General features: G+C 40.9%; 1 protein-coding gene across 1 annotated transcript in view; it reads left to right on the top strand.

The window, feature by feature from the left end:
• Positions 1–15,012, top strand: part of PTPRG (protein tyrosine phosphatase receptor type G) — a 400,490-nt gene that overhangs the window by 365,779 nt on the left and 19,699 nt on the right. Inside the window, exons 15-16 of the mRNA XM_032698957.1 lie at positions 3,502–3,593; positions 13,528–13,624. Of these exons, the coding sequence (XP_032554848.1) occupies positions 3,502–3,593; positions 13,528–13,624 (189 nt within the window). The remainder of the gene's footprint in view (positions 1–3,501; positions 3,594–13,527; positions 13,625–15,012) is intronic.

The raw sequence follows: 15,012 nt of genomic DNA, 5'->3' as shown, positions 1-15,012 counted from the left end.
AGCACAATAATTAAACATACCCCCCCACCTATCAGTTTCAGTAGTATCTGATGATATAAATATTACTAAAATTCATGTCGTTTATAATAATGATAAATATATATGCAGTTCTGGAGCTCTTTGTCCCCTGTCCATCTAAGAATAATTCTTTCTCTGTTTAACACAAAGGGTTAGCACATTTTAACGGTGCCAGATTCAGCTCATATTTCATAGGGAAGTAAATCCAGAATCACTTTATTGACACTGATAAAACAGATGGCTAAACCCAAGCTAGACAGAACTGTAATTATATCTGCAGTGTTAGAGGTGAAGGTATGTTATTAAAACATCTCCCTCTTCACTTTGAATAATGTGTAGGTCTTGCAGAATGTAAGGATCACACTGACAATATCAAATGTCACTCCATCTTCTTTCTGGAAAAAAAGTATATGGTGCAAAAGGGAATATGGGCAGAACTACAGGGAGCTGCTAATTAGCCTTTATAGGATTCTATTAATCTCTTCAATCGACTAAAAGAATTATAGTCATTGAAGTCTGTTTACTTTAAGATGGAAAGAAGGCTTAACCAAAGCCTTTGGGCTGACGATAGTGCAAGGAAAAGCAGATTCTGTGCATCTGGCTACATCTGTTGGTTTTCTTGGAGAAGGTCACAGCCATCTTCATATACAATCAGAGCAGACACCATTCCTGATATTTTATCAGAGATCTGGCAAGTTGCCTATGGCTAAGCGTGCATGGAGCCAGCTAAGGTAATTTGTGTTTCTGGGTGGGAGTTTGGAGTTGGATGTTGTGAATAGGAAAATGCAGGCCCAAATTACTTTAACACTCTCCTGTTCTGTTGGTTAATGTAAAAGGCTGTATCTCATTTGCAACTGCTTTCTTGTCCTACCACCCTGCCCATCCCCTCAGGGCTGTGCCTGTCCCAGTCACACTGTGTTATCCCACCAGTTTGAAAACTGGAAACCATAAATGATTTTTTGAGTTTCTAACGTTCATGGTTCTGATTTTTATTTTCCTAATATGTAATAATTACGTTTGCTGCAACATGGTTTTCCTGAGTTTATGGGCAACTTCCATTTCCCCCTCTCCCAGTGAGCTCATATGTCAACAGTATTTCCTATTTAGTTTATTTAACGTGTAATTGTTGCTCATGTTATCAAATAGGGTGGAAACTGTATTGGGTTTAAGGCTCCTGGACAGAATAGGAATGAAAATGCAGAAGAGGAAAAAGGGAGAAGAAATGCTAAAGGAGAAGTGAAAGTGAGGTAGCAGTGGCTGTAAAGGTGGAGACACACTGCCACCATGCAGTGACAATGATAAAAAGAAAACTAACCATACTTTGCCATGGATCTCTGGTGCAGACCCATCCTTGAAATTGGTGGGAATTCAATGGACTGGAGAGCACGTTATCTCTAATGTATTTTTTGGCTCACAGATCACAATTAAAATTAAATTCTGCCTTCTGCAAAACTAAATTGGACACACTGGTCTTCTGCAGTGAATCCTTGATCTCGGTTGGTCTCAGTTGAGCTAGACTATGCAAAGAAAAAAAAATTATTACTGTGGAACTTTTCTTGTGAGACTATATGAAATTGCTATCATAGCACAAGCCATTTTCAAGGAAATCTAGGATGTACGGGTTACTTTTCAGGAGAGGAAATAGTTTTACAGATTCTTGCTATTGAATTCTGTTCCTATAGATCATTCAATTCAAGTGTCTTGGCTGCAAAAATATTAATACAAATGTTGTTATGAGATGATGATATTCTCAATATTAGATAGAATAAATGTTATCACTTAAATATTTTTAAATGCCAGCATTTCTGCAGGCTGCAGCTTTTTGCTCTGAGAAGCATACACTTGTCAAATCTTTTGAATTCTGTATTATTCAGTAAACGAGCATGTGGTTAATTAAAGTAGCATTACTGTACTGTGAGGTGACCAGATTGCAAACATATCCTTAAAAATTGGCCCTTGTAAATAAAATAGAAGAAAGCTGATTGAGATCTGAAAATGTCAATAGATGCAAAAAGTCACCTTAGAGTGTTACCTGATAAAATAAAGGAGAGAAGTAATGACATGGTCAATATTAACTGCCATCAGCTGGAAAGAAATCAGATTGTCAGGGATCTATAAAATTCTTGCCAAACTAGAACCTCATTTACACATACAGATCTTCATACCCTTTGCTAAGAAAAGCGTATGTGACAGCTTAGAGGTTTTAGCTGCCAAAGATCTTTCACTCTGAATACAGTAAATGTCACATCTATTTATTTATCGTTAAATTTTGCTAAGTATCTGTAGAAATATTTGGATTTTTTCTATCATAATGTAGATGTTTAAAAGGAAAAGAATCCAGATTATAATGCAGCTGTAGCACCAAACCATATGGCTGCTAAATGAGAGCAAAAATACACCACTGAATTACTTGGAGTAAACATAAACTGGATGCAATCTTCAGAAGAATATTAAATGGAACATATAAATACGAGAGTATTGCCATAAAATCATGCACTCAGACAATAGTAGCCATCAGGCAATAGATTATTTCACATGCTGAAAGTAATCACAGTTGTATAGCGATTTGCATTTTCTAAATGCCAGACTGAAAATATTAACTGGTGAATCTTGGCAAGCACAGTGTTTCTACCAACTGCAGTGGTGGTTGTAACAATATCTAGGCCTTTTTTTTTGAGAGAGAGTGAAACAGAGAAATAGATAAGTAAGGCAGCCATCCTACACCTCAGCTTTATTAGAATCTGCCCAGGGTCCCAGGTGCTCGAAACAGTCTTGTTTGTCTTTAATTCAGTTAAAGCTTTCGACTTCTTTAAGTGTCTATGGGTGATTTATTGGTATATTGGGTAGAATTTGCACTGTGCTGAGCAAGAACAAATGGTCCAGTGGAATACATATTTAGTGTTATGAATAGTGTCTGGTATGAGAGAGAACTCAAATTAGTGTGGCTGTTGTGTTTGCCTGTTCTTTTGCTCAGAAGCGGTTCCATGATAAGTCCAATTGGATTCTACATCATTGTGTAAAAGGAAAAAAGGCAATAACTTTGGTGAGAAAGGCTTGTGTGTCTGCTCAGTCTGGTAAAAACTTACTGAGAGTAATTGTCAGTTCTGCTCTCATAAACTGGTTCTCTTCTGTTCTTTTTACACAATATGGAAGGAGAGGAGGCCTCTACATCCCATCCACAGCCATCTTCAGAGTGTGAGGAAGAGCTAAATGATCCTTGAACTTCAATTGGACTTTGTAAATTAACATCCCAGGGAACAGGCTCTCAATATTCGTAACTGTGGTGCTTAGAATTGGAAATACAATATAAAATGTTTACCTCAAAATTGGTCAGATTCATCAAGATTTCTATTACTGCATATTGAACCAGCTCTGCCCCTGGGAACTCAGATCTGAGCACTATCAAGTGAAGACTTCCTCCCCTGAAGTTTTATGTGTGAGACAAAGAGCAACTCTGAATATCTCTCTGTTTTTTTCCTACAGATGATATGGAAGCAATTCCAGTCAAGCAGTTTGTTAAACACATCAGTGAGCTGTATTCTAATAACCAGCATGGGTTCTCAGAAGACTTTGAGGTACGATTTAATGATCCACCAGTAAAATGTTGTTTTCCTAAAGTTAATTGTGTATTAATAATTGGGGACCGTGCGACATCTGTGTGAGGCTGTCATGTCAGGTAAATGCAGTGCTCAAATGTATCAGAAGAAACAGGATAATACCAATTTGCTAACAGCTATGAGCAGTGTGGGACTGGACATTTACAGATGCTTTCTAACCACCACAGATTTGGTGCCTTTAAGGGAGAATCCTCCTAAGTTTTTATTAAATAGGAAAAGCTGTCTGCAAGCCCCCAGAAACAACATAAAGATACAAACAGTTGTTTTTAATTCCAGGTTTTTCTTACAATGTGCAGATTATTTTACTCTTCTTGGTCCAGAATTTGTTCCTCTTAGCCACACTGAAAAGTCCAAAAGTAGTAAAATAGTACTTACAATGAGTAAAAGTTGTAGAATTTGGTCTTGTATGAAAACCCAGACTGTGGGTCAGTTCCTTGAATCCTTGTTCATGCTCTCTTCAGGAAAGTTTGCTATTGAAGTCGTTGGTTATTTGGTTCCAGTAAAACCAAGGAGAAAGGATTTGGGATTTGGTTGGTGGTAGTTACATAATGTGACTATTTTAAAATTTGCATCTTTTTGCCTGTGTAGGACAGATTTTGACCTATAAATCTGCTATCATTTGAAGGCAGTTCCAACAAAGTGAAATTAGTTTTCCACCTCTTGGTTACCAAACCCATATTATGCAAGCATGGTAAACACCAAGCAGCATGAGGACAGGCTGTGGAGTCAGGCTTTTCCTTCACTCAGTCTAACTGCAGTCACTGCTGAACTTTTGGAAGTACTGAGAAGCAGGAGGAGCCCCAGGAAATTACAGGGAGCTGCTCTACTGGCTTCCCCACTAAGAAAAGGAGCTGTGTTTGCGTACTGCATGTGAATCAGAGAGGCAGCTGTGCTTACAAACAAGGCAGTGAACCAAAATAGGTGGCCTTATATCTACAGCTTCTTTGCTTACTGCAGTGTAAAGACAAGACTGTATGCAGGAATTGTTTTTAATGGGATCATTTAAAACGTTTATTGTTGCTGTTTGGTTACTGTCTATAAAGAGTGGCTGCTTTGTCTGATGCCCAAAAAACGTTGTGTAAGTTAGAAACATTTTGTATTCATGAGGAAGGCAAATGTGTAAGGTGTTAAAGTGATTTAGTTCAATTGACTGCTGGCTGGATGGCTGAGCAGGAATATTGAGGCATTTAACAATGTTGATGGTATTCAGGACAAACATTTATTCTCCAGAGAGTAGAATTTGATCAGGATGATCAAATGCGACTCACTCTTCTCAATTATTTATGAATTGCGACCCCAGTGCTATTCATCACAGCTGGGTTTTACACCACTTAATTATTCAAAATAATCAGCAACACATCTGTAAACTTGGTCTGGCTTTAAGCAGGCTTTGCTTCAGCTGTCGCAAAATCACTGCTATTAACAAATGTTGGACACCTTCCGCCCGTGTTTTAGCAAAGAAAAACACTGCTCTAATAGCTTTATCTTTTCCATTCCTCCTGGAGTTCCCTGCTGTGAGTGCTGTGCTGTGGCAGCCAGCTGAGGAGAGCTTTGGCCAATTACTCTTGTTCTGGGGAGCACAGGGTCCCCTCCAAAGGGAAGTTAAACTCCTCCGACTGCACTGCGTGCGCCAAATTCTATTCTCCGTGCTGGCTTAAAACTTGGAGCATCTGCTTTGAAGTCAGTATAGCTACTCTAGATGTATTTCTCCCTAGTTGGGATCTCAGCTTCCTAAAGAGTAAATGAAATCTCCTCCTAGAGTAAGGAGGAATAGGAACAAGGCGACGTCTGAATGAGATAAACCGTCCAGCTCCCCTTCAGTGCTGATGTTCTGCCCTGCTGATGCCTCATGAGTCTGATTTGAAACGCTGGATTTCTCACACAGCCTGTAGGTAAAATGTTTCTCAAGTGCCCAGCCTGACTCAGAGATCAGAATCCCAGTTTTGAGAGTGGCTGAGGGCTGGCAGAGCCCGAGGTCACGTTTACACAGCAGCTGCTGAAGTGGCTGGGGTTGTAACTTCTCACATACGGTCAGATCCAGCCTTGGTCCATGTGCTGGAGTTGTATCTGCCAGCTACAGTGAGGACTTAGCTAATGTTTTGTGAAGAAACAATAAGATTCCAGATGAAATAGGAAATCCATTGTTACAGGAGTGCTAGCCTTGCATGGAAAGTACCACAGCCATATCATGCCTTCATGCCTGGGGAACTTCTGAAAAGAGGCAGTGGATTCTGCAGTCATACAGGCTTTTTACAAAAAAATCTGCTTTTTACATCTAAAAGGAAGAGAGAAGAGGATGGCAAGGAGATGCTGAAAAAATGTGATCAATGTTACAGAATAAATAAATCTCCCCAGAGGTAGGCAGTGCATGAGATTTTTGTTAAAGGAAAAAAGGATCAAAAATCTCTTCAGAAATTTCCGTGAGAGGAGGTTTAAGGTAGAAGCTGCAAAAGGAAAAGACTAAGCTAGGCACAGGCACACTCTGCCGATGGGGAGGGTGAACATCCTCCATTTGTTTGTTGCTAGATTTTGGTGTATCTTCCTGTGTTTTTGGCAGTGTGCTGTGGGCTATATTGAGTTGGGTTTTACATGAAGAAGATTCCTTTGAAAGTAAGTTGTGTGAATACTCCCTCCTCCTCTTAAATTGAGCTGTAATTACAGCTAAATATTTTGTGAATGTGCTTAGGAAGCGTTTTATGTGCAGAGGAAAAAAGGACTTTGAACTCACAAATCTTTCCTTGGAAAGTACATCTAAAATGAATCCTTATTCCCTTTGGGTAATCATAGTGCAAGTAGCCAGCTTTATTGTCTGGTGATAGCTGGGATTTCTTGTATATACAGTATTGTTAAGATTTCCTTTGAGTCCCGTGAATTTTCAATTTTTGATATAAATTAGAAATATAGGACCCAATTTAATGCTGAACAACAAATAGCTTTTTAAAATAAAGTCCATGATCCTGCACCACCAGTGCTGGTCTCTGACATAGCTCTTTGTATTCAGCCTTGGAATTTGTTCAGTACTAGAGTGAAAAAAGTTCAGGGAAGGTTTTTGACTTGCTCTCAGGTAGCTCCAGCACTCTCTTGCTATGGCATACAGGATGAGGTACCACATTTTTACAGGGCAGCACTGGGGCAGGGTTTGAGGGCAAGACTGAACAGAGATTGAGAGGCTTCCTGAGCCAGAGATTATATCTACTCCTTGTCTAGCCAGAGATTTTCTTGGCATCGTTACGTTTAACAGTCTTTGATAGACCTTTCTTCCATAAATTTCTGATTGCCTCTTGAACCCTTTTAGGCTTCTGGTGTCCAAAGTGTCCCGTGGCAATGAATTCTACAATTTGTTCCGCAAGAACAGACTTCCTTTTGCTTTTACCTCACGCCTAATAACTTCCCTTGATGCTTTCTAGTTTTTGCATTACAAAGTACATCCCTGTTTACTTAAATGCCTCACATGTCTCTGTCCACCTCCATATTCCCCCTTAATAATCCATTTTCAAATCTGAAGAAGTCTGAACTATTCACTTGGTTTGCTGGAGGAAGCCATTCCAGACTTATGACGACTTGTTCCCTCTGTGCCTTTTTTTCTTCCTTTACCATATCCTTTTCAAGACAGAAAGGCCAAAACTGTGCACAGTATGTAATGAGTCACTTAACTGCTGAGTTCTGCAGGAGCACAGTGATGTTTTCCATTTGGTTTTCCATTACTTTCCTTCCTCCTAACATACTGTTTGGTTTTTAACAACTACTGAGCACTCAGCTGGCACCTCCAGAAAACCATCGGCTGTGACCCCAAGGTCTCATCACTGAATGGCAATAGCAAATTGGGAACCTGTCAGTATGTGTAGTTAGTTGGGGTTGTTTTTCCCAAGTACATCACTTTGCATTTATCAACATTGGATTACAGTTGTCATTTTATCACTTGGCCACTCAGTGTTGGGAGATGGTTCTGCTTCTCTTCACAAACAGCTTTTGTTCTAATTACCCTGAATAATTTTGTATTGTAAACACACTTTGTCTCCTCTGCAGCCCATTTATGAATAGATTAGGTCCCATAAGGTCCCATCAGTGAAAGCTGAACATTGAAAATTCCCAGACAGGTGAGACCCACCTCTCACCTGTTAGTGCACAAGGCGAGTTTTCTTTTTGCGCCAAGACAGATCAGTTTTTTAAGTAATATTTTCTGAGGGGCCCTTTCACATATTTTGAAAATTGATGTGCTACTCTCTGCTAGATGGTCTGTAGACTTTTTCAGGGACCTCTCCCCAGTGTATTAGAGGTGTTCACTAGCTCTGCTGGCTTCTATTACAGTGTTTAGCAGTTTGTCCCACAGAGAATCAGATGTAGTGGGCTGCAGCACCTGAAACCTCTTCCGGATCTCATTTTAAGAACTGATCTCACATTTGTCATCCTCAATTCCCCTGATAGCCTGACTATATAGGACATGTGCCCTCCAAATTCCTGTATTAAAAACAGTGTGAAGTGTAGCCTCCCACAGTAAAGCTTTTCATTCCCTCCCCCTGGCCGGTTACTGCAATAACACAGTAAGTTTTTTTGAGTAATCATGTCCTCTTGCTCTAAGAAAGGAACACTAAGCCAAGAAATCACCTTCCATCCCCAAAGCTAACTGTTTTTACAGTTTAATGCAGTATTTGGATTTTTGAGATCAGACAATTTTATTTCCCTCCTCCGTAATTCCGGGGCAGGTCAGTCAGTGCTGCTGCGGGAGCGATTAGAGTGGGTGAATGCAATCTCCACAGACCTCTCCTGCCCGTGGCCGTGTGAGTGTAATGATTCATTGCCAATTTGGAGTCTGAACAGGCTCGCTGAACTTGGAGGCAGGCTGTCTAGCTCCCTCATCACATAAATTGAAAATATCTTTATACTCCAGCGACACCTTCTTCTAAATGTCCTGAAATGTAAGAAAATAACATAAATCTGTATTTTCAGCAATGTGGCAGGGATTTGCTAGCAGTTATTCTCATGGTTGCTGCTGGTCAGGACAAGGGTCACTGGCTCTTTTTAACCGGTGACCTCAGAATGTTATTTTCTAGCAAAGGGCTGCATTGAAGGCAGATAACGCTGCACTTTGCACTTTTCTTGAGACACTAAAAGCCCCGGGTAGTAATACTGACATCCCTTACAGATTAGACACAGCTCACACCAGACATATGCTTCCAGCTGCATCTACACCAAGGAATTTGGCAGTAGAAGGATGCCATTTCAAAAGCATGCTGCTAGCAGGCAATACTGCATTGGGAATGGTTTATAACCCTGGCCCAAAATTGCCCTAATTGAAGGTGTTCTCAGCCTGTACGTTGCTGTACTGAAACCAGAGGGAAGCAGCACTGTGAAGCTGGAGGAGGAAGGATTGCTGCAGAATAGGGCTTTCCTGGAGTTCTCAATTCTTGTCTCATTGCTTCACCTGCCCTCAAAAATGGGCATTGTGAATTAAGAGATAAAGCTGAAGAGAAGCAATAAAAGAAGTTAAGATATCTGGGTTTTCTGTTACTAATCACAGTACCACAGCCATTCCCAAGGTTTCTGCCTGGAAATCCTGTTTGGAGGAGCCATTGCATGGGCAATGCAAGGTTTTGGTCAGACTCTGGCACTTCCCTGCCTAATGAAGGGCAGGATACCACAAGCAAACAGTCCTCCACTGTCCTCTCCTCTTTTATGCATTTACAGGAATTTTAAGCTATCTCTTTATGTTATTCCTGTGCTGAGTCCTTTTGGTTTGTTTATTTTCACCTTCTTTCTAGGCTGTCCCCAGCTCACCTCTCTCTTGAGTGCTGTCAGAGAGTTTATACTAGTGCTAAATTATCGCAGAAATCTACACTGTTCCTGTGAGATATCTTCAAATACTATCCGCAGTCTCTGTTGGTATGCTGTCTTCATGTTTGCTGTGATAAAACAAACAGCAAGAGCACTACCACAGAATTCCTGTAATTTGGGATTAAAATAATAGATCAAAACTGATTTTAGGGGTGGATGAACTAGCCGCTTTCATGCTGAAAAATATCACCTTAATATCAAAGCAGAGCTGTGGATCTTCTCTGATTAAGTCCCTCAGATTAGGATCCTTTCTTTGTTCGTGATTCCTCCTCATTGCTATTCATAGGCTTTCACAGTTCAGCCCCTGCCAGGACATCAGCCTGAAGTAATGGGAAACAACAGCAGCGCTGCGTAAGGCCAAATCAAGAGACCGAGTTCCTGCTCAGTCACTGTAGCAAAAATTCTTGCTCAGAACCTTATATTGCCAGCAAGACACTGGAGCAGTTTGATTTTACACTTAAATGGAAATTCTTTGAAGTTTAGAAGAAACTAATCTGTAACTTGTTTCAGAAAGGCAATTAAAATGGGTCGTTAAACCTGGGTATATCAAATTCCAATTAGCATTAGCATGGACAATATAATTAAAAGGTAAATTAGCCATAATAGCATAGACTAGAACACTTTTTACAGTAACTAACGGTCAATTGAAACCATGTACTTTGGTTTCTTGGGTTGTCAATGATAAGTTGAAAGGACAGAATAAGAGCCTGTATTCATTCATCCTGGGACAGTAATGTGTTCTGCGAAGTTAAACATGAGAAGCAGCAGTGTGCAAGCCAGCTGCCATTATGATCAGTGTAAGAGACCAAGCAGGATTAAGGAAAGCCAGAGGAAATACTCTAGAGCTGAAAAGTTTATGGATGAATTATGGATGTGGTGATATGGACACTATCTGTCCTACTCCAAGGTGCCAGTAGCAGTTTGGGGCTAATTGTGAGAGGAATTTGTTTTGGCAGCAGTGAGCAGCCTGGGATCAGCCTAGTGACCTGCCTATAAAGGTAGGTGGTAATAATAATGCAATCACGGTGATGTTTTAAGTGCAAATGAAGGACTCAGTAGGCAGTAAGGTTTAGAAATCCTATGGTGTTCATTGTATACGCCATAGAAAATTCTGGGAAAGTAAATATGTGATATACATAAATGTGGAAAAATGGCAAAATTAAGATGGTGGCTTTTGGGGACTTTCTCCAGGGTGTTATTTATTAGCACCAGGCTGTCCTCTTCTGCCAAGGAGCAAATAATACTCTGAACAGAGGCACAAGTGACAGGCAGCAACTAGTCTTGTCTTCTTGCAGCATTTTGTGCATTGATGAAAGGCAAACAGCTCGGCTTTAATAACAGAGGAATGTTAACTTGTGCCTTACTGTCTGGTGGGAGGAGCTGTGGTTTAGTAATTTGTGGTTATAATTTGGAGAGATGAACCCAGGAGAGTAGGAGAGCATGGAGAGCCACACTCTGCTCTCAACCCCGTCTCTCCATCCTGCACAGCCAAACACTGTCAGTGGCCAGCGTGGAGCTGGAGGATGTCCTCAGACCCCTTCTGGACTGCTGCAATGTCCCAGAGCCTTGGCTGTGCCCTGGACTGGAGGGGAGGGCTGAAGACTTTTAAAAAAAGACAAAAATAGTGCAGGCATATTGGCAAGGAGGAAGCTTTTCTTCAACAGTCTCCTTTCGTTGTGCTTTTGCAGTGTGCAGACAAAGAAATCCACCATTACAGCAGCTTCCCAGAGTATTAAAAGCCATTTAGAATGCTGTGCGTTAAGAAAAGCTGTTTTCAGATCATCAGCTCTCACAGAGTCAGACCTCCTTTTCCATTGCTGTGTTTTTCACCATCTTAGCTTAATCTTCCTGTTCTATTAACTTTATATTGGCCAGCTGGGAACATGTACAGTTGAGGAAACAGTCACTATCAACATAAAAAGGTTAATTAAAATGATTAACCTCACCAACAATTCCCTTATGGAAAAATCCTATAGAATTTAATAGAAAATGATACATTTACTATGTAGTATTTAAACTGTCAGAAAAAATTCTTTAGCAGGGAGGTAATTCCCTATTAAATTCTATAACTTTTCAGAGTATTCTCCACAGAACCTTATTGGATTAATCTATATTAAATTCTACAGCATTTGGCATAAATTTTTCAATGCCAATAACTCCTAAAAAGAATTCTGTAGTGATACAGGGATGTAGGGTGTGACGTGAGGTTTTTCAGAAGCAGGGAGGGTATTTTTTAGGAGCGACCTGTAATAGTACAGCAGTGATGTATGATTTCTAAATGCAAAAATAGGCAAAACAAAATTACATAAAATCAACCTAACATGTAAATATTGCTGCTTTTCCAATTATGTCCTAGGCTGAACTGATCCTGCCCATTGTGTAATCAGAAGTCCCTTTCTTACTGGAGCTGACAGGCAGAATTAGGGGAAGCGCACACTTTAATATGGGGGTTTTTTATTTGTGATAGAAATGGAACTATGAAAATTCTATTAGGGCCAGCTGAGAGTTTTGCTTGATTCCTCTTTGTCTTTGCTCAGCTTATCTCCTTGAGCACAGTATGTTTCTCCCTACGGAGGGTTGGGGAAGACAGAGAGAAGCAATTGTTATTTGTGAGTGTCACATGGATATAAAAGCTATAAAATGTTCAAGGTTTTAGTATACTTTGCACTTTTAAAATGTAAATGTTGGAGAAGATATCAAAATTCCTATACAAATCCTTTGTGAAATGTCTGCATAATGCTGAACTCTTACATCTGCAATTTGTATAGCATTTCTCGTGATAATTTTTCTTTGTCACTTAGCTCGTGATCTTTGTAGCAGCTGTGAGCTCCTAATGACTTTCCCTCTCAGGTTCTGTGCTGTTATTTTTAAAGTCTGAAGTACAAAGTGATTTGACACTTCCTCACATATCCTTAGGGGAAATTGGTTCTGTTTGGTGCAATTTCTGGGACTCACAAAAGATTTGAATAAATATATTTTCTTCCACAATTTTGTAAACTCCAAATATTGATTTTTTTTTTCCCCCACCAAAAAAGGTGTCTTTACATGAAGAATATTTATGCTAGTGATAAAAAGAGGGTTTACTTTTTCAGGAAGATTGTGGTTAAATTGATACCAAAAAAAGTTATCTTGGAGATGGAATCACACGAGTGATTCAGTTTATGAGACAGCCTCTGAAGTGTGTAACTCTCTAGGATGGTCTGGCCAAAGGGAATGGCTGCTTCTCTCTAAGGTCAGAGAAAAGACCCTCCATTGCCCCATTTCAGTAGCCCTGTACTCTGTTGTTGAACACAGTAAGGGGTGGGTTGAGAACTAAAAAAAATCGATGGGAATTAGGTATCTAACCTACAGCCTCAGCCAGACAGAAATCTGCATCTCTGGCTTCATAAACACCTTGGCAAGCCTGGCTGCTCTCTGCTTTGTAAATGTATATATACATGGATACAACCTTTTATGATTTTCACTATATTGTGGGCAGTTAATCAGTGTCCGAGCAGTGATATTTAAGCACTCGCTGTTGTCTTCAGAGATCTATTTTATTTATATTTTACAAAAGGCATCTCTCTGCAGAGAACTAATAAAAGGTCAGTACCAAACGTAAATGTCAGAAACCCCGTTTTGAGAGGTTATGAGCAGATAAGTTGTCCAACAGTCAAAAGTCTTCTGTTGAAATGTTTTTTGTGCTTAGTTTCTTACACTGCACTGGCCACTCTTGCCTTTGAGGGACCCTCTCTTCCCTCCCCAAGGGAGGTGCAGGAGATGCAGTGCAGGAGGCAGTGGACTGGTTGTCAGAGGGGACAGTCGGCCCTCAGGGTGCTCAAAGAGCATCTGTCCCCAGGTCTGTGGAGAGGAGTATAACTGTGCACCAGGGACAGCTCACAGGGCTCAGTGTGAGCAAACCATGGTAAACAGGACAATGCTGAAAGGCTTTGTGTTTAACCCAGCAGTTAAGATACTGATATTTTAAATGTTGTTTGTGTAAGCTGTTGCAGATATAAAAAAAGACAGCTCAATTTTTTTGGACTGCCAGATTTTCCATTTGAATAATTTTTGTGCCTAGGAGGTGCAGCGCTGTACGGCCGACATGAACATCACTGCAGAGCATTCCAACCACCCCGACAACAAGCACAAGAACAGATACATCAACATCCTGGCCTGTAAGTAAGCACTGGCCTAAGCACAATGCATCAACCCAAAAAAACACTCTCCTCTCACAGTGTGTCTGTGGTGACTGGGACAGGCAGGTGGCTCCTGGTTACATTATTACACAGTCATTAATAAACATGTGAAAGTGTGTCTGGGAGGTCATTTCTCCACTAAAGGCCTTGGATGTTTTGACAACTTCTCTGGAGCCAGGATTTCACTCCATCTTTGGTTTTGAAATGTTTTGCGGTTTCATGGTCCAAACGTAGTTCTAGAAGTAGCAGTTTGGTATGAAATTTTGTGGGGGAATAACTGGGATCAGTTGATGATCAGAGCTCTTCTGCCTGCTAATGCCTGAAAACAGGCCTAAGGGAAGTGCATGGTGGAGCAAAAGGTTTTACTGATGATTCCTGGGATTACCTTACAATCCCAGAGGTGCTAAATCTTGCAGAGTGTATCTGCTGTATTTCAAACTGCCTCAGCTGTGTGTAGGACTTGGACAAACAGTGATCTTTGTAGCACAGAGCAGGCTTTGTCTGTATCCCTCTGAGAACTGCAAATCTGGACTCTGATTGGACTCAGAATGCAAATTATTGCATGTCTGGGATGGAAATGCAGTAACTTTTTCCCTATTGTTCTCTGATGTGGCATGGATCGCAGATGCAGCAGTCACTGTGGTTTAAGAACAGAAATGGAGAGCCACTGGTAGAAAGTTCACAATGTTCATAAACATTGCAATAAATCCCAAATGTTTTTGATGGCACAGGAAGGAAATACATGTCTCTAACAGATTCTCATAAGTAATCAAGGTACTGGCTGAGGATCAATTCCCAGACCTCTGAAAGGCTTGCTGTGTGGCCTTGGGCAAGGGCATTCCTTGAGCTTGTCCCAGCTGTCATTTTAGACATGGACATCTGGTCCCTCTAGGCATAGAGATGTGCCATTGGAGGAGAACTGGAGCAGGCACTCCAGTCCTCTGAATTGTCCCTGGAGGAAAGTCTCTCTCTGCTGGTCCTCAAGGAAGGGAACTGAAACCACAGTATTCGTGCTTAAAGTTGGCTGATGTGTCTCATCTCTACATGAGTGGGAAGTACCACCCAGCCCAGTGCCTCTGCCTAGGAGCAGAAGGACTGTGATTTCTTTCTGCTTTAAGATGAAGCCAAGCATTTGGGTGAAACAAAAAGAGGAGCTACAGATCATGACCTCAGATCTGTCCTGGTGGTGTGATGAAGAAGTGAGGACAGTCACTCATCTCCCAGAGCCAGCAGAGATGTCTGAGCCCAGCACTGAGGGAGGAGGATGAGCCAAGCAGAGGCAGCTTTGCCTGCCAGAGCCACGCTGATGTCTCTGCTCAGTGTTACAGCTCCGTGGGGTGCCCTGGCTCCCTGAACCACACTACTCC

The sequence above is a fragment of the Chiroxiphia lanceolata genome, chromosome 11 (genome assembly GCF_009829145.1).
Source record: "Chiroxiphia lanceolata isolate bChiLan1 chromosome 11, bChiLan1.pri, whole genome shotgun sequence".
Taxonomy (NCBI): Eukaryota; Metazoa; Chordata; class Aves; order Passeriformes; family Pipridae; genus Chiroxiphia; species Chiroxiphia lanceolata.
Note: the sequence above shows the minus strand (reverse complement) of the source record. Positions and strands in the feature narration are given on the sequence as shown.